This window comes from Indicator indicator, chromosome 16 (assembly GCF_027791375.1).
Source record: "Indicator indicator isolate 239-I01 chromosome 16, UM_Iind_1.1, whole genome shotgun sequence".
Lineage (NCBI taxonomy): Eukaryota > Metazoa > Chordata > Aves > Piciformes > Indicatoridae > Indicator > Indicator indicator.
In genome coordinates, this window is record NC_072025.1 from 17657275 (window position 1) to 17683994 (window position 26720).

Genomic DNA, 26720 nt, shown 5'->3' on the forward strand with positions numbered 1-26720 from the left:
TACTGTGTCTAGTTCTGGACCCCTCAGTTTAGGAAAGATGTTGAATTGCTGAAGCATGTCCAGAGAAGGGCAACGAGGCTGGTGAGAGGCCTTGAGCACAAGCCCTATGAGGAGAGGCGGAGGGAGCTGGGACTGTTTAGCCTGGAGAAGAGGAGGCTCAGGGGAGACCTCATTGCTGTCTACAACTACCTGAAGGGAGGTTGTAGCCAGGAGGGGGTTGGTCTCTTCTCCCAGGCAACCAGCACCAGAACAAGAGGACACAGTCTCAAGCTGCGCCAGGGGAGGTTTAGGCTGGAGGTGAGGAGAAAGTTCTTCACAGAGAGAGTGGTTGGCCATTGGAATGGGCTGCCCAGGGAGGTGTTGGAGTCACCATCCCTGGAGGTGTTCAAGGGGGGATTGGACGTGGCACTTGGTGCCATGGTTTAGGTAGTCATGAGGTTTAGGGTGACAGGTTGGACTCGATGATCTTTGAGGTCTCTTCCAACCTTCTTGATTCTATGATTCTATGATTTCCCTCCTTTTTTAGGCCTGTGAAGTCCTCTTATCCTCACAAGTTCAGCTCGAGTTCTCTTGTGTCTGAACAGATCATCTTTGTTTGGTCTGTGCTCCTCCAAGGGAAGGAACTTACAGCAATGCCAAAGCATTGACCTAAAAATGACTAAATTCACGTTTGCCATCAGAAATGAGTTCTACAGCAGTGAAACCTGAAACTCTTGAGAGCCATGCAGACTCTCTGGCTGAGCAACAGCAGGGCTAAAGGAAGTCCCACCGTATCTTTCAAAGGAACTTGAAGAGAAACAGAGCGACCCAACTGCAATAAAAAACAGATTTGAAAACAAGGAAAGGTCTCACAGTCTATAGGGCTGGAAAGAGGTGAAGGGGCAGAACCTGTCCTAACAGCCATCTGCATCGTTTTTCACACTGGTTAAGTGAACAAGATGCTTCAACTCCTTTAAAGCCTAAGAGAAGTTGCTTCACATCACACTTTATGACATATAAAATGGATCCCTTCCTTATGTGAATGGCTTCCCTCAGGCAAGACTTGTCTGCTCTGGTGCATTTGTTCTGTCCCTCTGAGTTTCTGCACACACCACTCAAGATGAGATACGGCCACAGGTATCTACATAAAGGATACCAGCAGGAAGGCTGGAGCAGGCTGGGGTTTCACTACTATTGTAGTTAGTAACAAGCCTCCTGTACTGACAGCGACAGCAAAGTTGAGATGCATAACACGGCAGAAAAGCATCAGCTGAGCTGCTTGTAGGGCTGCTGGTAGGATAACTGCTGTCAGGAATAACAACAAAACATTACTGCACTTGCAAACTGATCTGCAGCGCTAAGGTCTATGAAGAGGCCACACATGAAGTTCATTGGCCAGTTCAGAACCAACAAAGGCATCAAATCCCTGTAGCACTGCAACAATAGCAACAGCGGCTCTGAGGACATCTATGACCACATTTGGGCCAGCTCAAGTCCAGGGAAGGGCTTCCACAAGTTTTGCTGGCAGCTCTCTTGGATGGAGACTGCCACATTGCTCAGCCACACATACAGAAGTGCCCAGCTAGCACAAAGTCCTCTTGCTGTTTTCTCAATTCTCTTTGCAAAGAAGAGAGTGAAGGAAAGAGGAGTTTGATGCTGTCTTGGCAGCCTGCAAGTGGGTACCTGCCAGCAGCAGCTGCACAGTGAGAACTTTGGGACTGGGACACATGAACCCAAATCTTTCCTGTGTAATGATTATTAAACTGAACAGCTCTGAAGAAAGCACACTGGGCTGGAGTTGGCACTGAGAGTGGCAACAGTGATGTGCTGAGCTGAACTTACGGTCCGATGGGCAGGGTCCTTCCTCGGTGATCCAGACCTCCAGGTCCCCAGATCTCGTTGTCCATCATCTCAGTACCTAGGTTTCCACTCTCACCAACAAAGAGGCTGTTCTTGATTTCTTGCTTTGAGCCATCATCATGAGGGAAAGTGCCACCACTAGGAGGGAAGGGCTGGAGGTGAAGGGGCTGCTCACACTCATCCCCATCCGCCAGCCCCCAGGCTGTGCACAGCCCGCCCCACACTTACCTCGCCAAGGTCAGGCCAATGCCATTGTCAGCAAACCTGCAAAAAGAAGAGAGATGCTTCAGAAAAAGTTTGATTTGTTTTATCATCTCAACCTAAAATAACCCAACCAAGGAGGTGAAGGTTAGCAGGTCTCATGGGGAGCTCAGGCTTTTCCAGGTTTGTTCCCTGCTCAGTGTTGGAAGATCTTTTTCTGGCACATCTTCAGTGTATGCAGATCACATGAAGCAGCAGACACGCACCTGATGGTTCCAAGCTGAGGTTAAGTCAGTGATTACTGGGCAGAGCTTACTGTCTGATAAAGCTTTTCCCCTCTGTCTAATGCCCACACTCTGTTCAGTGGCAGGCAAAGGATGGTGCCTCTCTCTCACTCCAGCTACATTTATGATTTAATGGTGCTTTGCCTTACTCACACCTCTCTGCTCCCTTGCGTTCTTGGGTCACAAACTGCTTCCAGGAAATAACTTTACTAAAGGAAATGCTATAAAAGTGGGGAAGTCTGGCTTCTCATCAACAGGAAGACAGAGATCAGGTCTTTCTTATTAACAGTTAACAAGTGTTTTTTTTTAAAAAAAAAAAAAGTCTTTCAACTTTGCTGAAATTCCAAAGCTTTTAGGTGAGATGAATCACAGCTGCTGGTCCACACCTGCTGCTCATAGGAAGGTTCCAATTAATATGATACTAGAAGGTTTGAAGCTGTGTCCACATGGGTGTCCCTCTTCACACGCCTGTCACTTGCTCTCAGGCAGAGCAGCAGTGGGGACGCTGCAGCAGCGCCAAGCCAGCTCTCCCCGCTGCTGTCTGCAGGTGGCAGCCATCCCCCGCCGTGGCCTCGGCGCCTCCAGCCCCGCACACACTCACTGCAGCTCCTGCGCTGCACGGCACACTTTACAGCTGCTTTGTTGGTGTACGCCGAGTCTGTTTGTAGCAGTGAGAAGTGGAAATGGCCGTGGCTATAAAGACGATTACAGATCGGTGGCTGCTGCCTCGAATTCACACACTCAGGTGTGCTTCTGGAAAGCCAGGACTTGGTCCTCCTACAACACCCACATGCTGCATCTGCTCCATGTGCAGTGTGAATGTCTCAGTGGCATGAGCATGATCTGCAAAGACAGCACTTGCTGGCTCTGGAGTGGGCTAGATACTTCCAGTTCCTGAGTTCATCAGAAGCACAAAGTGCACTATTGCAGCTTACATTTCTGGCTGCCCCTCTGCAGCCTCATTCTCACCAATGCAAACAGCCACTGCAGCCAGCTCATACCACCAGTTGCTTTAAGAGGTTTGGGTCCCTCTGGCTGGCAGTTGGATGCCAGAACACGGTGTGACAGCTATTTCTATTAGGCTTATCACAATATGCCTCATAAAGTAGCTTTCCCCTTTTCCTTCTCTTTCTTGAGGTTGGTATCAAGAGCCTGGCTCAGCAAAAGAAGCTGTAGAAGGTCATCTGTTTTCAAGTGCAAAACAAATATCTGCTGTGACCAGCACAGGAAATGAGCACAGCACACTTGCCCACTCTCTTTCTTGCTGCTATGATTCATAGTTTTATGTCTGCTTTGTCAGTGCTCACTTAATCAGCACAGCATTGGACTACTCTACTGCACCCAGGCTTAGCCAGGCAAAGTGATGGATTTTGCTTTCTTTTTAAAGCATCTAGGTTTTCATGTAAAAACTTAAGTGTTGTTTTTAGTTGTTTGCATCTGTGTGTCTGTGTGCATGTTGGTCAGCATCACACAGAAAAGCAATCCTCTATGAGGACAGACTGAGAGAGTTGGGGCTATTCAGTCTGGAGAAGAGAAGGCTCTGAGGAGACCTTCTTGTGGCCTTCCAGTATCTGAAGGGGGCTACAAGAAAGCTGGGGAGGGACTTTTTAGGGTGTCAGGTAATGATAGGATTAGAGAGAATGGAACAAAGCTAGAAATGGGTAGATTCAGATTGGATGTTAGGAAGAAATTCTTCCCCAGGAGGGTGGTGAGACACTGGAACAGGTTGCCCAGGGAGGTGGTGGAAGCCTCATCCCTGGAGGTTTTTAAGGCCAGGCTGGATGTGGCTGTGAGCAACCTGATGCAGTGTGAGGTGTCCCTGCCCAAGGCAGGGGGGTTGGAACTAGATGCTCCTTGAGGTCTCTTCCAACCCTAACAATTCTGTGATTCTATGAATCTGAGGGATCTTTGGGTTCAGACACAGCAGGCTGTGTATGTATGTAAAATAATGCCTTTGTTTACCTAACCTTTCATCTTTATTCCAGTCTCAGCCATAAGAAAGGTGCAAAGCTATATAAATAGTCTGAACCACAACTATGCTTGCCACAAACACCAGGCTGAACTCTGAGAGTTGAAGTAAGGCAAAACTCACTGGCAGTTGTCCAGCCACACATCTCCACCCCGCAGCCAGGCCCCATGATCCTGGTTCTTGTAGGCAATGAAGTGCTCGATTATTGCAGGTTCCCTGGGCTTCAGAGGGTCAGCGTCTTTGTGTGGGCTGTATCTGCAACCAGAGAGAAGGAAGGTGGCTGAGGGAAGGTAGCTTTGCTCAGTGCATGGCCCTGCTAAACATCTGGTTTCTGCTAACTCAGGAACAGCTTTGGGACAAGAGTCCACCCAAGTGGCGTGTCTAGTCAAGCAGTGATGGCCAGAGCCAGCTGCCAAGGGAAGGCCAGGCCACGCCAGGCAGTTGTAAAGACCCACTCCAAGTTTCCTTCCACATCTCCCTTATTGCATTGCTGATATATTGCAGAAAGCATGGCAAGTTCCTTATTGCTCCCAAAAGTCAGAGATATTTTTTGATCCCTTGCTGTTATCCCTCAGCATATCCCTGTTATTTAGATAAATCTCCTTTTGTTTTCCCTTTGGAGCACTCTTATCTCCTAGCCTTGGCTATACTGTGGCAATGAGTACCATTGCCAAAGCTTCTTTGCTATGGAAAGGAATCAAAACATCTTGGAGAGGGGTTGAAAGTATGTCCTTCAGTATTCCCACTGTACTCAGGACACACGTACAAGATCTATGAACTCTGAAGTTCTCAAGTATGATGAAATATTGGCCTGATGCAGACAAAAGATGCAGAAACAAGTGCAAACTGCAGCTCTGTGTGCCCTCAGCTGCTGCACATCAGCCACCACTCAGGTTACAGGATCTGAGCAAGGATCTGGCTCCCTGTGGCGATGCTGAACTTGGCCATCATTTACCCAGTCCTGAGGCTCAGCTCTCCCATTTGCTGCTGAAGAAGCATCCTCCCTCATGCTAAAGAGCTTAGGAAAGCTGACAGATGAGCACCCAATACAGTGCCAGCAATGGATGGTCCAAAGATTAAAATTCATGCCTCACCACAGGGCAGTGAGGCCAAGCTGTCACTTGGCTAACAGATACTCAATAGTGCTTTGCTTTGCTTAATAAGCTGTCATATCATTCAAAAACTGAGCACCAGGCTGAGAGGCTTCCACCAAATGAGTATTGCTTTGGCAGCTCCATCACGGGGAGATTTAGTATCAGCCCTTGTGGATTCCCCAGGCCCTGGTAAATACAGATGGATTCCAGTTTCACGTTCGTGTGTAACTGGAGGAACACCACAGGCTACAGAATTTGACTCAGGCCTTTCATGCAGTAGCTGCATGCAGAACAATCTCTAACCCTGCAGCTGCCCAGCCTACCTCCAAGCCTGCCCCAGTCAGTGCAGCTATAATCACTTACTCTTTTTGCCTTGACACAGGAAAAGTGGAAAATGGCCACAAATAACCTGAGCTGCAGCCTGGCCTTGTGGGTGATCCCTGAGCATAAATATGATTGCATTATGACTGCTTGGCTTCCAGAGGTCATTCCTGCCTTTGTATGGCAAGGGACAAATTGCCTTTTATAATCACTCACTGTGCCTGTGGCAGCAGGCAGCGTCCCAAGGCATGTGCTCAGCTATATGGAGAAGCAGCATCAGCCTCCCAGGGGAATTTGAAGGTACTTGCAGAGCAGGATGCTCTTCATAAGTTATGTTTTAGCAGTTGCTTTTATCATTGAAACAATAATTTCAATTAATTGGGCATAAAATAATGTAAATAATATTAATTTTCAATGTCTTTTAGCATCAGCTGCCAGAGAGAGCAGTGGGATGATGTGGCTCACAGGGTAACTGATATCTGAGCTGCTGGCTGCTTATCTAAAGAAAATAAAATGAAAATGGGTGGGACACCCTTGAGCAGATGGAACACCCATGCCAGCTCAGCTCTGAGATAAACAGCAAGGACAAATTAGAAAGCTGTGGGTGCTCATGGTCCCATAGGAAGGGGAATGAAGTGGTGAAGCTTCGTGAAGACCTTCCCTCAATCCGAGCCATCCCAAAGGCATGGCAGTGATTCTTGTCAGCTTCCTTAGGAGCAATTTCACAGCTTTCAGTCAGTGCTATAGAGAAATCCTTTCCAAATCAAAGTGTGCAGAACACTTTACCTTCCAGAAATGAGTGTCAGGATGGGTCTCTTGTCCTTGGCAGAGGCTGGAGTGGTTTTAACACCATTATCAATGATCATGCCAGCCTAGAAGAAAATAAGCAATGCAATATTACAGTATGTCTAGATATTTTACAGCTCCTTCCATCTCCAGGCTCTACCTCCAATTGTTCTAAACCAGAATCACTTGCACCATCCTAATAACTGCTTCTCTTGGTAGCTTGTGAAACAGAGGGCTTCCAGGGCTCCCCAGACTTGCATAATTCCCCCCAAAATGGCTGCAAACCTCCAGAAACTGCACCTCTCTCTGGCAAACCCATCCCCACACACATAGGCAGCCTGCTGCAGTAAGGCACAGCCCCACAGCACGGCGTGCCAAGGGTAAATCGGTGAAGAGAGGCAATTAGACACAGCAGCCTGCATCCCTCTAGAAGCTGTTCAGTTAGTTGCTGCCATTGGCAGTTGAGGTCTATAATTAGACAAGCTGCCAAGAGATGCTCCTGGAGGCACTATTTTAGGAGTGCAGAAGCAGCCTGAGCAGAGGGAAGAGCCTCTCTGGATGCACAGCAGCCAAGTGAAGCGGCTGCCCTGAGCGCGGCCACGCCAGCACGCAGGCTGCTCCAGCTGCAGACACCGGCGAGCTCGCAGCAGTGCTCGGTGAAACAGACAGCACAGAAACGCAGAAGGCATTAGCAGCTTGCAGGCCCCAGGAGCTGGAGCCAGGAGCCGGTGCTGGCAGCCTGCAGACTCACCCGGTAGTTGGAGTGCGCGCGGTTGTTGGAGAACCTGCCCATGGGCATATGCTCCGAGTAGCCAGGGGAGTACATCCCTGCCGAGGGCCCTGTCGGCACGTGGTGCAGCACAAACCAGAAGCCTGTTTCCTGGGGAAGACAATGGACCTCTTAGGCTTTGCTGGAACTTTCTTGCTGGCCAGCGTTAGCCCAAGGATTCCTCAGCAAAGTCACCAGATGCAAGCTAAGAGATTTCAGGACGAGCGGCAGCGAGCAGCAGTGACCTGCATGGCTGTGTGCAGCAAAGGGGTTAACACACACAGGCATCCACACTCCCACCTCTTCAAGGTGCCTCAAGGCAGGCTTTGGCATCTATGTTGAAGGTATAGGCAAGACTTTCAAAATCAGAGCACACACACACACACACAGATGTACTGCTGTCCTACCACTGCACATCCACATCTTAAAAAAAACAGGCAATTTTTATTTAGCTGTCTAAAAACATATCAAGGAGCCAAAAAAATCTCTGTACTCAGATTTGGAAGCTTTGGAGAGACCACATCTCTTTGGTCAAGGTTTGGTTTACTCCTTTATTTGTCTCAGTAGCAAAATAAAGGCTCCCAATGTGACCGAGAGTTGGAGTAGTGCAATCAACAAAATCATTGCCAAAGACTTCACTGAGACTCCACAGTCACATTTATTTAATTTACTCAGGCTACACACTGGGCAAAGGCTGGGAATTTTTGGTAGAGCTATCCAGCTCGAGAAACAGCAAGCAGCAACAAGAGTGGAACACAAGGACAAGTGCTGGGTTGTATTGTGGAGCTAGCCACATTGACACATGGCTCAGAAACGCCAGGCAGAGCCTCAGCCATGCTGGGCTGTAACTGGTTTGAGCTGCTGTACTCACTTCAGACCCTGCAGCTGCACAGTTGACGAGGTTGTTGTGTGGGTTGGCAATCCAGAAGGTGGACACGGCACTGCAGGGCAGGGGAACAAAGAAGAACATGAAAATGATGCTTCAAGCACACACAGAGCCACCACACAACTCCCCCCCTCCTCCTGCCCTGGTCCAGGCAGGGCTGATGACTCCCCAGATAAGGGGTCCTGCCTAGGGTTAAAAGGGAATGGGGTTTTCCTTCTCTTCCCCAACCACATGTCCTCTGAGGTTTGACAGAGAGCATGCCCTTATCTTTTAAATCCCTGAGTATTAAATGAGGAATTTTGACTGCAATTCCAAGCCTGCTATGAAGCTGTCAGATGCCAGTCAGGTTTTATTATGAGGAAAACGTGTTGTTTCACAAGTTGCAGAGAGAGTCTTTGCCCCCAGACAAGCCCTCAAATTCATTAGAGGCTCCTTCAGCCCAGGGACCCCAGGAATTCCTCTTAAGGGCTTTCCAAGAGGACCCCAGGACCTGCCTTCTCCAAGAGCTGCTGTAATTCATCAGCTTTATTTGCTCTCCTCCTATGCATTTCTTTTGAGATAAAAGGGCTCCATTTGCCTAATGCACATAAAAGACTCTTAACTGAAAGGCTCCCATCAAGGAGGAAAGATCAATCCACCCTGTCCATCCTGTGCCACACAGCACTCATTAAGCAACAAGCAGAGGAGCTCTGGGAGCACACAGCCAGCACTTGCCCTCAGCACACTGCCTCCCCAAATTTACTGGCTGAGATTCAGCCTCCTGTAGGGGTGAACCTATGGAAATCTTATCTCTGTTTGAATCTGCCATGAAGGACTTCACAGGGGATTTAGGCCACCTGATTTTGCTGTCCTAGGATGAAATCTCCTTTGTGTGACTTTCTCCTGGAAGCACAGCAAAATGTTTCTATTTTGGGCATGAAGAAACAATTTGAGATTATTTACAAAATCTCTGCTGCTTTGCAGGCACAAGGCCATTGTGTTTCCCCAGTGAGCTGCCTTTCAGCCCTGTCCTGCTCCTCAGAGCCCTGTGGACCCATCAGGTCCCTGTGGACCCATCAGGTCCCTGTGGCATTTGGCACAACCCCATTGTCTTCAGTGCTGGCTGCAGCTCCTTGCCTGCCTCTTCCAAGGCAAAGGAGCTGCAGCCAGCACTCATGGCTGGTCCCTGTGCAGGGTGCCTGGGCTGCTGCCCCAGGGCAGCCTCAGTGTGCTCTGGCACTTGCAGGCTGGCTGAGCCCAGTGCCAAATGAGCTGTTCTGATCAGCCCTTCAGTTCTTTGATGAAGCAAGAGGGGGCACAAAGTACCACAGGAGCTCTTCATCACACCTCTGCCTAGCAGTCCCAGCACACTGTCATAAACCAGTCCTCAGAATGACACAAAACATGTCCCCCTGACCATGAGATGGACTGTCAGGGGACAAGGAGCACAGCAGCTGATTAACTCTTACTTTATGAATGGAGACGTGCAGGGTAATTTATAAACAATCACAGATGTGGAAAAGAGCATTGCATGAGTCCATCTCTTCCCCTTGCCAAACTAATAATCTAAAAATATGTTTCTTTGGACAAAACCCCAGCTCTGAGGACAGACTGGGTGATACTGATACAGTCTCAGCAGGTTGAGAGTGTTTCCAAATAAAAGAAATCCCCTGAAGATTTGCAGTTTAGGCATCGATCAACTCCCAACTAGCTGATTTTCAGGATGGATGTTTGGCTCCAGAGCCTTTCTCATTGACCTTTTGTGGATCTGAAATTTAGCTTTTCTCAAAAGTGTAGGTTCCCTTCCTCCCCCAGCCCCACCTACAGCAGAATAAGTTCCTGGAGAAAAATCTGGACTACAGGCAAAAGTGTTCCTGTCTCCCAGCAGCTGCTGTGGGCTCAAGACTAATCTTCACCCTGGAAGACCTCCTGTTCTGTTGCACAGGGGTCTTGTCCTTGAGATGATCTACCATCAGTGTCAAACTCTTGGAGGCAAGCTTGACATCCAGGTGTTAATGGCAAACCCTCTGAATGCAGCATGGTTCCAGAGATCTGCTCCAGACCACATGCTATGCTCCATGGACTGTGGCTGGGCATCTGCTTGCCAAGCTGCTAAGCTCAGATTTACTGCTCCAGGAGTCCAGTGCTCTTTCAAGGAGAGTCAGGGGGATGTGGAAAGAAGAAGAAAGCTAATTAGGTGCCTGACATTCATCAAAATAAGTAGGTTCCCTGAACAGGCAGTAATTAGTAACTAAATCATATTCCTAAACTGTGCACCTTGATTTTGGGGGGGCAGAAAACCAACTGGAAAATGGAAAGAAGGGCTAAGGATGGCCATCAGGAGAAAAGGGAGTCCATATCCCACCTTATGACAGGGTCAGCTACAACTAAAGCATTTGTGACTGCCTTTTCTCTGACTTGTGCTTAAGAATTGCTGCTAATGAAGAACTCATTCCTCTGTGAAAAAAAATCCTCCTGCTTATCTGTGTGGCCAAGTTGGGTTTGTTTCTTCTGCACTGCAATTGATTTCTTTCTACAATGCAACCAAACTGCAAAAAGAACTTGTAAAATCTGTTCTGGTTGCAAATGCCTTTACACCCCTCACCTAAACCTCAGCTGGCAGATCTCTAAGGATACTTAGAGGAAAGGATCTTGCAAAAAGGGAGATGAGAAGCACTTGGCATTTTCCAAGTGTGATATAGTGTTTGTGGCAAAGAGAAGTTTTCAGGAGTTCACAGGATCACAGGATGTTAGGGGTTGGAAGGGACCTTTGGAGATCATCAACTTCAACCCCCCCACCAGAGCAGGACCATAGAATCTAGCACAGGTTGCACAGGAATGCATCCAGATGGGTCTTGAAAGTCTCCAGAGAAGGAGACTCCACAACCTCTCTGGGGAGCCTGTTCCAGTGCTCTGTGACCCTCACAGTGAAGAAGTTCCTCCTCATGTTGAGGTGGAACCTCCTGTGCAGTAGTTTCTATCCATGGCCCCTTGTCCTATCACAGGGTGCAACAGAGCAGAGCCTGTCCCTTCCCTCCTAGCACCCAGCCCTCAGATAAGTATAAACATTTATACTTTTTATATTTATTTATATAATTATATTAACATATAAATATATATTTATATATCATATAAATATATATTTATATATAATATAAATATAACATAAATATAAATATTATCTAAATATATAAATATAATATAAATATAAATATCCATCTCTCTATCTATATAACCATTTATATTATTCCTGGGGTAAGAAGCATCTCAACTGACTTGAGGATAAAAACGAAATTACACTCTACTGTGTATAGGAATTTGAATAGCACAGGTATGGAGATCCCCAGGAGAATGTTCTCAGCCTCTGGGCTGTGCAGCCCAGACCTCTACAGGTGACTACACCATACATGTGTGATGCTATCTCTTATGGCTAAGCCCTGCAATGAAAAGAAAGAAGAAAAGGAAGGCTCCCACTCACCTACAGTCCTGCCTGGGTTTGGGGATGTAGCCTGGGTAAGCACCCTCCGTGATCAGCTTGCACATCCTGCTGTCTCTGTCGGAGGGGAGCAGGGTGCTGGGTTTGACCAGCAGCCCAAGGCAGTGATCAAAAGTGTTGCGTTCCTCTGGGCCATCCTCTGTAAAGAAGCAATGGCCCAGGGCATCGTAGCCCACAACGTCCTTCACCTGTATGTACAGAACAAAGGGCAGCATTCACCTTGCCTGTGAGTGAGGAGAAATGGCAGCAATGGCACACGGTGCCCTCAGCACCCTCTTGAGCTCAGGGTGTGTAAGCAAAACCCAAATCAAGATCACTCTCTGCTCTGAAGAGCAATAACTCCAGCACTTACATTTAATTAGAATTTGTCATCACCTAGGAAATGCTCATTCCACTCTTTTGTCAGCCTGTGAAATCAGAGACTGTCTCAGCATGAGGCTGGAAAAAACGTGAGGTAAGGGATTATTGGAGGATGTTACATGTTCAGATCACATCTGGGCCCATGCACCTTCACATGGAGCTCCAGGAGCAGCTCCACGAAATACAGCTGAGCTGAAAAATACATTTTCAGCCTATCAAAGAGACAGCAAGTTATTTTCCAGACAGGCTGGCTTGGTTTAGGTTTGACCTGATCCTTCTTTCCAAGATGCTGACAGCAGCTTTTCTTGACCCTGAGACAAATCAGCTGGTGTTCATCAGTGCTGCTCTGGGTTTGGTTTGAATGTTGCTAATGTCAGGACACAATTGTGCTGGGCAAGACAACACCCAACACACTGCTGAAAGAGGAAACAGCTTCAGGAGCAGGAATGTGGCTGGGAAACAACAGCACTTGGACTCACTGTGCCCAGCAAGTCAGTTGGTAGTGGATGTGTCTGGGCTATGGAAAATTCAGGTCTCTCCTAGTCTGTCTCCTTGCTTTTCCCATCAGCCATCAACCACCTTGGACTTGGGATACCTTCCTGGCAAAGGTAAACCCAACCCCAGGATGTTCCTACAAATGCTTCTGGTGATGCAGCAATTGCCAAGGGGCAAAAGACAATCCTAAACCAGCCAGGAGGCAGATTCTCTGTGGTGCCTTTGAGAGAACTGAATGCTCAACTGCCTGAATGATTTTGTACAGCCTGAGATTCCTCTGCCACCTTCATGCCTCATTCTCAAGGCAAGAAGAACCAATTTCAAACAAAATCCCAGGGCTGGCATTGAAATAGCTCCAAATATGTTTTCACACAAGAAAGAACACTCTGCTTGCCAAGCCTATTACAAGCTTACAGCTGCACACACATCTATTCTGTACCATCCATGCTGCAGTGTAAATAGGCAAACCTCTGAACACAAGGCACCAGAGTGAATGGAACACAGCTCCAATGACCTGCAGAGGCAGCTCACTGGAATCCACTGCTAGCCCCCCTGAGCTAACTGGATGCTAGATCTGGCAAAGTTTAGGCTTCCCTCTTTAGGTGTAACCCGTAAGTACTAGGCAGAACTGTCCCCTCTTGGAAGAAGGAGCTGTCTGAGCCTTGCATTGCTGAAGGTTTACAGAGAGAAGAACATTGCAGGAGAGTGAGGGATCTGCAGAAAGTTTCCAACAGACAGAGGAAGTCTTTCAAGCACAGAGATGCCAGAACCACACAGAAACCTTCACACAAGAGCAACATTGGAAAGACAATAAAGTACTGGTGCTGTGACATTTGGATGATGGCAAAAGGTTCCCCAGGGCAATGTCAGCCACTTTGCATGGCTGTTCATCTTCCCATCACTGCACCAGCACTGGGACATGAAGGCCTTTAGTGATCAGACTGCAGCTGGGGCAAAGCTCATCTCTTGTACATGGAGGAGCCCATCTGCCAGTACAGTGAGAGAGGAGTGAAGCAGAGAGAGGGGCTCCAAGCCAGCAAGTGCCACTTGCCCTCCTAACTCATCCCTGAAGGCCCACAGAGCACCAGGCAGTTGCCAGCCATTGTCACCCTCCATCTGTTTCATTGCTCTCCCCATTTCTCATCTCTTAGGCAATTCTGCCTTAGTTTCCTGTGTGTATTTTCACAAGCCCAGCACTGAAATGCTTGGATAGCAAGCAAGATGCTTGTTCCAAAATCACTTTTCCAATGGATTTAATTCTTCCTTTGATCAAAACATTCCTAACAGTCCATAATCTTACTTGAACCAGGAGTAATTTATGGCCAGATAATACTCATCATGGTAAAACTATTGTTGTATAGTACAGCTGGAATACTAAAAGAGAGACCACTGAAGCCATTAGCACAGCCTCTTAGTTCATGAAGTAGAGCTCTGCCCTGGATTCTGCCAGACAGTTTATTGACCTCCCCAGTGGCTGATTCTATTTTAGTTTGCACACTGGGATAGGGTGGAGAGATTGGGAATCAGAGCAAAGTTCCCTCCTTGGGATTGCAGTGGCACAACTCGGTGGTTCTATGGCCAATCTGTTAAAGAAAACAGTGGGAAATTATTTCATTTTCAAACAATTACTGTGGTGAGAAAGGAATTCCTACAGATTTGTTTGCAGAAGGCCCCTCTGTGCCTTCCAGTGGATATGAATTTGCAGAGAAGTGCAGAACAGTCCATGAATGGAAGTCAGCTGGTGCCGAGAGAGTGACTGCTAGCACACTGTGCAGGCCCACAGAAACACATCCCTGTCATCAGGGATACCTGGACACTCTTTCCCCCTGGTATTTCCAGTGTGAGTGAGTCTGCAGTGACACAAGAAAACCAATAGCACAGCAAGCAGGGCAGCCTGGATCTGAACTGCCAGCCTGTTGTGATGACACCGACAGCTGATGTCCCTCTCCCTTCTGTTAAAGGATCTGCACAGGTACCCAAACACAGTCATGCAAGAAGCCCCTCTGAAGTGTGAATGTTAAGAACACCATGAAGTGCTGTGCTGAGGTTTAACAGTCCAGTCAGAGTCTCTGTATGGCTATTTTGTGCACATCCTTCCTCCTCCTGTCAGCAAAGTGTGCTTTGGTCTACCTGACTCAGAGGGATGGAATGTCAGCTGGGGAAAGATGGAACTGAAAGGTGCTCCTGCAGGCTGGGACAGGTAGTGTTGGCCCAGTCATGAGCTAGCAGGCAACTAGGAAATGTACAGAATAGCTGTTGTGATCCTTAGGGATCTGTGTGGGTGTCTGGGAGTAAACCTGGGGTGGAAAGAAGAGGAAAGGAAGGAAAATAGAGTCAGAAAGCAGATGGGAAGATAGTGGTGGAATCTCCTCATGAATCAAGGCATGGACCTGCTGACTGAAGATGCCTATCACAAAGGACTGAACAAACATTGAAGTGATGCAGCCTTTGGAGTGTGCCTTCTGTGATGCAACTGAACAAACTTGTTCAGGTTGCATTACTTGCCTGGGGCTTTCTTTTCAGCTGCCAGCAAGAATTACATGGCTAAAATGAACAGCTGTTAAAGTATCAGGAGTAGAGCTTAGTGTTCAAATGTTTTGAGAAATATAATCAACAGGGATTCAGTTCTGGGCTAATATTCATTTCAGATTGTGTATGTCCTCAATTCTAAGACTTCACTTGGCTGCCTTGTTGTGGAGGCAAAGCTTGGTCATGTAGGGATTTGTGGCTATTGAGAGAATCAAGCTCCTTTCATCAGCTACTTCAGCCTATCTAAATTTCATCATGCCATTTTGGCTGGTGAAGCCTGAGCACACAGATTCCTGTGTCATGGAATCCCCATAGCCAGCTGTCACTAGGAGAAAGCACAAGAGACAGAACTATTTCCAAATGCTCTGTATGAACCCATGTGTCTGGCTGATAAGAAAAATGCCAGGCTCTGGGTATTTGGTTTGGCAAGTGTTAATCCATGGGGAATGAAGCTCCTAGATCCAGCAGCAGGGCTTTAGCTGGTCTGCAGCTCATCAACAGCTATGCAACCTCTGTGCAGCCAAAGAATGTATTTTATGGTGCCATTGGTAACAGCCCATGATGGTGTGACAAATGAAACCTGCACTGCTGCCCTTCCAGCCTGCACATTAGTTGTACCCTGAGCCCCTTGCCTGGAGCCTTCACACTGGGAGGATGCCACCTGAGCCTGCATGCCTTGGCTCCCTTAGACAGCAGAATGGCTTTTTGCTTCAGAAGCTCTGTTCACTTGGTAGGGTTTCAGGGTCAGGCTATAAACCTAGAAGGACAGAGGTCAAACCCAACCCCTTGGATTTGTAAATAGCAGATAAAAGCTGCTCTTTTGAAGACGGGATTTGAGCTGATACCTGGGGAAAAGTTGTCTAGTCAAACCTGAGGCTGGTTTCAAACATTTAGCAGCTCTGCTTTTGGGATAGATTTCTGCATATTTCTTGAATGTGAGTACAAAGAAGCCACCAGAGGTAGGGTAAGAGTGAGGAAAGCCTTTTGGGACTATATATCAGTCAGTAAGGCATCATTGTTTTCCCTCTGGTTCTTTACCCCAAAGAAGGTGGCATCCCTGCCTCCAGGGAGAAGCCGAACATGTTCTCCCATCTCTTGTGCTGTACCTTGTCTGATAAGCAAAGGTGATTTTATAGATTTACTCTAAAGAATTTCTGGTTTTGGAAGGCAATTCTGACAAATCAGAGCTCTGAGAATACTTAATGTGTGAACAGCACTGCAAGCAGAAACCTTCCTTACAGGAAAGATGAAGCACAGTTAAACCTTCTGATTATCCTCTTTAAATAGCAAGCTGGCAGTCTATAGATAGATCCAACTGCTCATTAGACATGGGCTGGGCTGCAGACATGACTGCACACAAAAGCTCATCCCACTCTGAGTCAGGCACAGCCCACAGTGCCACACTGGCCATGAAATATGCCTGCAACATCTATCCCGGGCAGCAAGAGACAGCCCTGGACTCTGGCAGGAGACCAGGTCGAGTCCTGCAGTAATTAGAATCATAGAATCATAGAGTTGGAAAGGACCTCAAGGAGCATCTAGTTCCAACCCCCCTGCCTTGGGCAGGGACACCTCACTACATCAGATTGCTCAGACCCACATCCAGCCTGACCTTAAAAACCTCCAGGGATGAAGCTTCCACCACCTCCTCAGGCAACCTGTTCCAGTGTCTCACCACCCTCCTGGGGAAGAATTTCTCCCTAACATCCAATCTGAATCTACCCATTTCTAGTTTTGTTCCATTCCCCCCAGTCCTATCACTCCCTGACACCCTAAAAAGTCCCTCCCCAGCTTTCTTGTAGCCCCCTTCAGATACTGGAAGGCCACAAGAAGGTCTCCTCGGAGCCTTCTGTTTTCCAGACTGACAACCCCAACTCTTTCAGTCTGTTCTCACAGGAGAGGAGCTCCAGCCCTCTGCTCATCCTCGTGGCCCTTCTCCGGACACCTTCCAGCACCTCCAGATCCTTCTTGTGATAGAGGCTCTAGAACTGGACACAGTACTCCAGGTGGGGTCTCACCAGAGCAGATCAGAGGGGGAGAATTAGGCTGTGTTCATGCTGGGAGGAAATCATCTGACTGATGCCTTCATGTCTAAGGCAGACATTGGTGCTTCTTACCAGTAAGCCATTGGATCCATGGACTGTGACACAGCGGGAGAAGGTGTGGTGGATGGAGACATCCTTCACGTACGTTGGAGGGTCGTAGCCTCCTTTCTCATCCACATCTCCAGCCATATGGAAATGAATTGGATAATGCCCCATTGTCTGCTGGCCCATGTATTTCAGTTCTAGACCTTCAATGTGGGTAGCCTTAAAATCGAGACCAATCTGGAGAACAACAGAGCATCAGTCAAGAAACGTGAAGGATGTGGAGGGTGAGGAGGAGGAGGAATACAGGAAGAGGAAGGGTTGACTGTGTTAGATAGGGTTACCAAGTGGGAGTGGCATGGCTGGAGGGTGAGGGAAGGGGGTTCATAGTAGCTGAGGGGACCATAGCTGCTCCTTGGTCTCACCACTGCTGCCATGGCTATCTTTAGCCTAATTTTAGAAGGAAAACAATTTGTATCTAATACTGTTAACAAGCTGCAGTCACCTGGGTCAAATCAAACTCCCCAGGCTGAGTGCCACCAGAAGCTGAGGAAAATTGGAATTGAAATGTGGAGAACTTATCTTGGATGGGTTGAGCACCAGCCTGGCTGGCTGAGCAATGCCTGCAGGGACTTGAGAGCACTTCAATGCCAAAGGACTGGGAGCAGCAGTGGGGTGGATCTGCGTACTGTGGGGAGAGGCTATTTGCTCAGTGGCTGACATAAAGGATTTTTTCCCTTCCTGCATCCTGGCATCCTGGGTATGTGAAGGTGTGGCTGAGAGGAGGAAAGTGCAAGAAGGCAGCTCCAACCCTACCTTGATGTGTCCCCCAAAGGTGTCAAAATCAAAGAAGGAGCACAGCTTGCTGCTGTACTCATAGCAGGTCCCCTCCATCTCGCCCATCACCACAACGTTGTGGCTCAGCAGCCCCACTTCTGCCCTCATGTCCACGCCGTCAATGACTTCTCCAACGTGCAGGTAAGCTGCCTTGCCTGAAGGAACAGAACCCAGTGTCAGGGTTACTCTGCCAACACTGCTGCTTTCCCCTCGTGCTTCCTGTGCTGGGGGCTGGTGTGGGGTTGGCATGATGATGAAAGGAGTAACTGAGTCAGCAAAAACTCTTGGCTGGCTCCTCAAAGAGAGGCAGGCTTGAGCACAGGTGTCACTCGAGGTCTTGCTGGGATATTTGTACAGGGGAGGTGGGATTTTTGCTCTTAAGTTGCTTCATTTAGCCAGTTTGTTAAGCCAGCAGTCTGTTAGACAAAACACACCTCCCACCTTGAGAAGGGACTGTGATCATTCAAGAGTTTTTTACTTTGGATTATAATCAGCCAGGAATGAACCTCCAACGCAAAGAAAAGTGATGATGTAGCTACTGAAGAGTCTAAATCCCCAAGGTTAGCACAGCAATTCCCCCAGTGAGGCACGAAGCTGCTCAGAGCCCACAGCAATACTCATGGATGAGCATGAGCCTGCTCCTGCTGACACCATGGCTATTAATCTGAGCAAAGAGAGGACTAGGCACAAAGCTTTGTAGCAATTGTGGCTTGGGACAATTGCAATCCCTCATCCAGGCTGTGGGCTGCAAACCCTCCCCCTTGCCTGACCTCCTAGACCTCTCAATTTTAGATTTGCCTGGATGTCTTCAACTTGCTCTCAAAGCTTCCCTCTGCCCTGGTGCAGTTGGAATCGAGGGGATCACTGTTTGCCTCCTGCCACACACCCATTGACAGGCCAAATTGCTCACAACATCCTCCACACACACCCCTGGCTCCACAGAGCGGTTAAAAGGACTGAAAGCTTTCCCTAGCATGACCAGAGAGAGGTGAAGTCCAGGCAGTGCAGATGCCTAGAAAGCACAATCAGATCTATGCTGTAATTTCATTCAAACATATTCCTGCTCCCTCCTTCCTTCTGCAGCTTTCTGCAGAGAGTGCAGTTGGGGAAAGGTTCATCTTACTGACTACATTCTGTAAGATTCCAGTAAAAATAACTAATAAACTCTTTAAGTAAAGGCTGAACTGCAAGGAATGCTACACTTGCATGTATTTCATTTCAGGGGAATCATTCAAATCTGTAATTAGAAACAAATGGTAAGCCTGAAGCTTGGCTGCTGCTGAGAAGTGCTTTAAGCTTAAGCAGAAATTCCAAGTGGAGGGGAGGATTTTGAACAGGGGAACAGCCTTGTGTTTAACCAAAACACCATGCTTTGACTTTATAACAAAAATAAGCACACAACATTCACTCCCTCTTCTCCTGCAGGTGAGAGTGTGCAGTTTGATGGTAGGACTGGGAAGGGTGAATGCTCTGCCTCGCTCAGACACTGCTGTGTTGCAGGACAGGGCTCACAGCACTGTGTGTGCTCTCTGCTTCAGCCCCTCTGCCTTCAAAATAAAATGATTATGTGAAAAAAAAAACCCCTCTCTGTTGACTGGAGGAATGGAGAAGGTGGATGTTTTCATCTGGGGCTGCAGCAGGAAGTTGAGGTTCCTCTGCACTCCACATTCAGCCCCAGAAAAAAGAGGTTACAAGAGACCATGAGCTTCCACATCCTTCTGTTTGGCAACTGCCTCCCACATTGTTGCCATGAAGCCAATGAGCCTCATCAGGTGTGTGGCCAAAGCAGACCCAGCCCATCCAAACAGCAGCTTTGCTTCCCTTATTCCCATGCAACAAAAAAGCCACTGCAGTGAGTGTCCTCCTCATGAGGACGCTGTGCTGGATCCTTGAGCTCTTATGGAGCACAGCCTTGAGTTAGGAAACTGTTTTCAAGATGTTGTTTTTCTGTTTCCCCCAGAGCTGACCTTTCCTTGATTTACTGAAATGCAGGAAGAAGCTGAGATAACTGTAAGAATATCCTGTTTGAAGCCACATCTCCAGCAGTTGTGGCAGTGACATCAGATAGGCAGGTTTGGTATTCAAGTGCTGAGCCCTAGCACAATAAATGCCCTGCTGGCTTGTATTTGATTGAATTTCACACCAGTCCAGACATGCAAAGCAGGGGAAGCAGGGACAGGAATGTTAAATACAGACTAACCAGCTTCTAAATATAACTTCTTGGGTGCATGTTTTTCACTTGCTGCTTTTGCTGACTTGACTGGTTTGGAGATAAGAGGAGAGATGGAAAGCAATTCCTTTCCAGAACAGAAGTGGATTTTGAATAATAGCTCCTTTAACAGAGCTTTGAAAAACAACCCCCTCCTCAAGGCCTCCAGAAATTCAAGCTCCCCACATGGCAGTGGGGCCATGCTCCTGAAACGGCTCTGGGAGACAGAACCTGGCACAGGAGCCCTCAAGTGCTGTAAATGCCTGCTGGGAATCTGCACTCCAGCCCCAGGCACTTCCCATGTGGCTGGAGCACTGTGTTGAGCATTTACAGACCCGTGGCACCTCCAGGGAGCCACTGTTTAGTGATGGGCAGGAACAAACCTCAAGAAAGGCTGCTCCGTGGTGAGTGAGCTCACATGGGAGCAGGAAAGTCTCACTCAGCAGAGCCACAAGTGTGAGGTTAAGCTGCTGCTCACAGCCAGCACACAGAGCCTGCCCAGAGAGCAGCCACAACATCTAAGACCCTGAGCACTGATCATAGGCAAACCCAAACCAGGGGTCTGCAAACCACCACTGAAGTGGTTTGATACCAAAAAAAGGCAACCCTGTGCTTTGAACGTGGGAGAAACCTGTCTGCTGCTTCAGCATCAAAGCCAATGCCTGTGGCTGCCCAACTGCTACCAACCCCAGGGGTCACTCATTTGTCATCTCCTCTTTTGGGCTTGATGCATCCCTCACAGACAGACATTGCCCTGCCAGCGAGCCAGGCTTGCAGTGACACAGATTATGTGTCCCCACAAGAGGTCTGTGTGATGGACAAACACTCTGTATTTGGCACATCAGTGCCTCCAGCTAGCAAAATTCACAAGGACAGTTTCCTTAATGTGTGGCCTTGCCTGGTAGAAGTTTTGATTAGGCAAAAATATGAGCACATTCCCATGCTTATTGCTCAAGATAGTGACTACTGAAGTCCCCAATCATTGGTAAGGACACAGTTATCACTGAAACAAAGGATACATAAAAGCAAACAGAGATGACCCTCTAAGCAAGGGCACGCTCATGTCAACAGAATAATCCAAAGCAGAGTCTCTGCAAGCTGTACCAAGCACCAGACAAGCTCCCATACTTGAACCTGGCCATCAAACCTGGCTCTCAGGTCTTACCAAACCCAGGAAGGGTGGAAATTTAAAACTATTTCAGCTGCTACACCTGTGGAAGAGTGCTCAGCTCTGGTGAGTCTCTGAAAACCTCCCAGGTACAGCCAGGCATCTTCCTGAAGGCTTTGGCTGTAGATGACACAAACTGCTAAATCTCTCTGGCAGAAGTGAAACAATCACCTGGAGGTCTGGGTTTGGTGAAAATAAACTGGAGCTATGATGATCCTGAATTATGGTGTTGGGTTGGGTTTTGTTTTTTTTTCCCCTCTCTTTTGTTCTCTCTAAGGCTAAGACCTTCTCCCTCATGGTCTTTTAATGTTGCCTAAACAACAGTTTTTAAAGGAAGAGCTAAGCACAAACCTTTTTGTCCAACTCACAGTGTGAGTGACAGAGAACCCTTCAGGGGCATCCTTAAAACCAGGGCAGCTCATTGCAGATGCCAACCCTGTCAGATTTAGCATTTTTGCCAAACATTTGTCAGCACTGGTGGCAATGCCCCTCTTGCTTATGTTTAATAACCCACAGATGTTCACACAGGCATCCTGTCAAATCCTCATTATTCTGAATTATCTTGATGGGGTTTTGCTGTTGCCATCCTAAGCCACAAGCCAGTAGGTGCCATGCAGCACAATCAGGGTGAGCTGCCCAGCTTCTTGAGTCATGCAGCACCACTTGGTGTCTGAGTGAATGAATATTCCTCAAATCCATGATTTTGACATGGAAAATGAAGTTTCTAGTAAAAAGACAAAATGGACAAAACTTTATAAGGAGTTCAGAGGTGATGAAGCCTGCTTGGAGCAGTTTTCTGCTGAGTCACTCAACCTGCTAGAGCCACTCAGCCCTTTTCTCCCTCAAGCCACTGTAGAGTGTCCCACAAGTCAGCAACACACCTTCTGTTGGAGAGTGTAAGGACCCTTCAGTTCACTCTGGTATGGTTCAGTGTGTGCTGAAACCATGCTGGATTGAAGCCTCTGCAGCTGGTTAGCTCCAAGGCTGCTCCCAGAGGCTCTTCCTGCTGCACAGGTGCCACAGGAGGGCTGATGTGCACTGAGGGCAGTGCATCACACTGCCATTAACTGAGCACTGAGAGCTTCCTGCAAGATCTCTGAGTGTTTTAATCCAGGGGCAGTGTCATTCTTTCCTAAGCCCACTCCTGTCCCACCCCCATGCCCTCTTCCTGAAGCAGCTACTTGGCAGTCTGCTGAAATGCTGCTGTAAATGTTAGGTTTTCCCTCTCTGACTTTCCAGGTTTTCCCTCTCCTTAACCTGACATGTAAGTTCTTGCAGCTGGGATAGGAAGATCAGGCAGGTTTGGTAAACAAATAGATCAGATCCTTATTTCAATGAGGTCCAAAGTCAACCCTTCTGAACTACTACATAAACTTGAGTATGTTTCTGTCAACTCTTGCTCTAGGCCATGCCCAGAGGTAGAAGAGCTCTGGAAGGCTGTTAGAAAGGGCTGTTTTCCTGCCCGGGACTCAAGCATCAAGCTTGCCTTAAAAAAGAGCTTCTGGCAAGTTGCAGCCAAAACGATGCCAGCTTTGAAACAGAACCACCACCAAAATCTCTAAAACTATCTGAATTTTAATAGCAGAGTAACTTCTCCCATCCTTACAGCACCGGATGAGTGCTGACACAGCCTGTGAAGCTGTCAGATGCCTATGAACTTACATTTTTAACTCCAAGTTCCCTGCATGGACAAGATCACAGTAAACTTCATCTCTCTCTAGTATTTGCAACCCAGTAAGCAAGGTTTCAGATATGTGTGTTTCTAATCATGGATTCACCAGCATGTGGGATCACTGGAGTAATTATGCCAGGCACAAATAGCTTTATCTTGCTTTATCAAGAGCATAGAGGAGCACAAAAGAGCATTTCATTTTTTTTGTTCCATGCTGAAACTTATCAGCATTAGTAGTAACTTCATACAGAGCAACCAAGATGCAGATAAGACTTCTTTCCCAGGGAAAATAGACAAAATACTTGAGCTTTCCTACTATCCACTTCTATCATAACACCACAGCCCTTCCTTCCTTCCTTCCTCCTCCCTCTGTCCTGTACTGTCTTCCCTCCCCAGACCTTGTGAAACTGAAACATCAAACAGTTTTCATCTGTTCCCACAGAGAAAATAATCTAGGCACAAAAATGACAAGTGAAAAAGAAAGCTAAACAAAGGAGGCAAGGGGAGAAAAAGTTCCCTTTATATGAGCAACCATTTGACTGGGAGCAGGACCTGCAGAGCTGAGTCCTCCTGCAAGCCACACTTGCTCCTGGGAGCCACAGCTTTGCCACCAGACTCCAGGAAAGGAGTGCACAGGAGCAGCACCTGGCTGCCTCCCTCACTTTCTACACTGAGATTTCCAGAAGGCCACAAGTTAGGCAATTAAATCCTTCCAGATCCAGATGGCAATCGAGTAGTAATGCTCCCATGCTGTTTTGAAAAGATCAGCCTCTAATCAATCCATTGCTAGCAAGTAAAGAATACAGCTAGGACTTGAGCTCACTAATGAGTTTGACTTCTTTGGCACAACACACTAAACCATGTCTATTAAAATATTATTAAACAGTGACAGCACCAATTATAATTAAACCTTGGTATGCCAAGCGGCTGCCACACCAAATTGTCTGTCCACAAAGCAGAGGTCTTCTACCTCTTTTTAAACAAAGAGACTCTTAAGTAATTTGGACCTGACATTTAGGATCCATTAAAAAATAATTGGAAAGGGGAAAAAAATATTAAAAGGAAAATAAACCATCATGGGTAGGAACGGTTTTATCATGTGTCCTTCGAAGGGCAGAGTTCTGGAATGCTCAGCTGGTAAATTGAATCTCTTAGGAGAATTAAGTCCTTCTCCTTATTGCAAATGACATCCCTGAGCCCCCGTGTGGAAACGTGTCTGTGTGGAAGTCTTTCCTTGGAAGGAGCCAAGCAGCCTTGCCTGCCTCACCTAGCCAAAGGAAAGCAGACCTTGATGATGAACATCTTCTGCACACAATGAGGAGCCCAGCACAACCCCTTGGGCACAGGGGCTGTCCAGCTGTGCTAAGGCTGGAGCCAGCTCTCCTGAGGTGCTTGCTCTCCATCAGTCGTTTCCCCCTCACACGGCGTTTGGTGAGCCCCGGGGACTAATGGAGCCTTATTTAACAGAAGCCTCACAGGTAATTAATTGCATCCCAGTAAGTTTCACCACAGTCAGCACCTGACCACGGGGCCATGGATCTGTACATGCCTGCCTTGTGCACAGATTTCAGTGCAAGCTCTTTGCCTCCTGCAGCGATGAGCACACCTGCAAACCGCACTGCTGCCCACCTGGCAGGGCAGGCAGAGCGCAGGCAGGGCTGTGCTGGCTGCAGACAGCTGCAGGTGCCTTGGAGGGAAAGAAGCACTGAGATCCTGGCTCATTAGTTGTCCTTACTCCAGCTAACTGCATGTCATGGCACAGGCCAGTGGATGAGGTTATACTGTGGCTGGGCACAGAGCAGCTCAGGGATCTGCTGGTTCCTAAAGACAGAGGACATCTGAGACTTGCTCAGGTTTTATGTCATCTAGATTGAACTCAGAATCAGGAAGATTCCTTTATTTATTTTTGGGGGTTTTTCTGGGTAGTGTGAGTGTGCTTTTGTGACAAGAAAGTTGGATGTGAATTTTATTGCTGAACCAGATTTTGCCTTGATTTATATAATCAGTGAAATCCCACTGACGTCAATGGAACTGCCTGGATGGAAGGGCAGACTTTGGCCTTGGTGCTCATGTAATTTGTGGTAATAAAAGGAATGTCCTAATTCTCCTAAAGAGTAATGAGAGACCAAGAGCATAATTGCTTTAACAAGTGTTTCCACCACTTCTTTCTTTGAAATTCACATGAACTTTTTTTGCTCTTTTAACCCTCTGTTTATTTCCTTAAACTAACTTAGTTGCCATTTTTGGTAGAAAATAAATGTGACTACATGATTTTTGCAGACCCATTTGATTATGGGAAGCCTAAGAGAGATATTCCTATGTCATCTTTATTTTTACTGACCATCTTCCAAGATCATCTTCATGATGGGACTTGTATCAGACTAGTCTGGTACAGTTTTTCCCAAGAGCTCAAAAGTTGCTCAAGAGAAATATTCTACTTGGAAATGTCTCTTCTTTGAAAGTTCTACTCATTTTAAGTCATAAGACTGTGATACATTCAAACTGTGAATAACATTTTTCTTGGCTTGATGAATATCCCTCTTTTGAGTCACCCAACAACGAATGGCTGGAGCTCTGTGGGGAGGCAGTTGCCAAAGGAAGTGTATTTGTACCTTCCAGAAGAGGTTGCATCAGGGATCATGGTCAAGTAGCTAATTTCAAAGAACTGAGCAAAGTCCCCAGGGCATTGGGTGTTCCAAGTGCCCTCATGGTTTCTCAGAATGATCTTACTGTAAATGCAGACAAAACCTCTGCCTAGAACAAGTGCCAGAGTGTAAGGCAAAGAAAGTAACATGCATGGTTTGCCATGCCACCAGGCAGATTCTGCCTTTGAAACACAGCCTCAGTTAGGACATCCTTTTATATTGTAAAATAACCATAGGATCACAGAATGGCTCAGGTTGGAAAGGACCTCAGAGATCACCTACTCCAACCTCCCCACCTCTCAACTAGACTCAGCTGCTCAAGGCCTCATCCAGCCTGGCCTTGGACACCCCCAGGAAGGAGGAAGCCAGTTTTGGTTTTGTATATTATAGAAATGAGAAATTCCTCTTCTGTTGACAGAAGAGGCAGCTCATGGTATGTGCATGCTTTGCTTATCAATGTGCCACAGTACAGCTCTTGAAGGGAAAGACAACTTGACAGACTCAAGTCTCCCACTCTGGACATCACTTTCGTGCTCATACTGGTACTGGTTAGTGCTTCCTCATGCTCAGATACTACTTAATTGGACTCAGTACTGGAAGGCCACCTTACAATCATGGCACTACAATGTCATTTGATCAAATGCAATTTGTTCTGGATTCAAGCTAGTCACCTTCAAGAAAAAATGCTGTGGCTCTGCAAATCTTCCTCCTCCCCTGCTCAGGCTAACTCAAGCAGGAACCCATCAACTCCATCTCCCCCAGCACTGTGGCACGGGACAGCTCACTGGCCATGTCATTTGGTTCCTGCCTCAACTCTAAGCAATGCAACAAATGAGGAGCAGTAGCTGCAGTGGCACAAAGCAATTCTTCTAGCCTGTACAGTTACAGTTTTTGCTAACCATAAGTGCCTCAGAACCACAGCTGTTACCTCACAGCCTTACAGTCTGTCCTGGGCTCCTCCTGCCTGAGCTCACTCTTCAGCTCAGCTGTGCTCAGATCCTGCTTTCCAGCAAGCCAAACATTTGCCAACACAGTTATCTAAACCTGAACTTTTCCACTACAGGGCCCACATCTGTCCCTATTACATAATGACA

The 26720-nt window shown here is 47.4% G+C and overlaps 1 protein-coding gene across 1 annotated transcript in view; it reads right to left on the reverse strand.

Moving 5' to 3' along the window:
- CEMIP (cell migration inducing hyaluronidase 1) overlaps positions 1–26720 on the reverse strand; it is a 52903-nt gene that overhangs the window by 11229 nt on the left and 14954 nt on the right. Inside the window, exons 11-19 of the mRNA XM_054387861.1 lie at positions 17912–18087; positions 17126–17335; positions 11607–11812; positions 8135–8204; positions 7246–7374; positions 6495–6580; positions 4417–4548; positions 2068–2103; positions 1822–1977 (exon numbers count right to left, since the gene is read on the reverse strand). Coding sequence (XP_054243836.1) covers positions 1822–1977; positions 2068–2103; positions 4417–4548; positions 6495–6580; positions 7246–7374; positions 8135–8204; positions 11607–11812; positions 17126–17335; positions 17912–18087 — 1201 coding nt within the window. The remainder of the gene's footprint in view (positions 1–1821; positions 1978–2067; positions 2104–4416; positions 4549–6494; positions 6581–7245; positions 7375–8134; positions 8205–11606; positions 11813–17125; positions 17336–17911; positions 18088–26720) is intronic.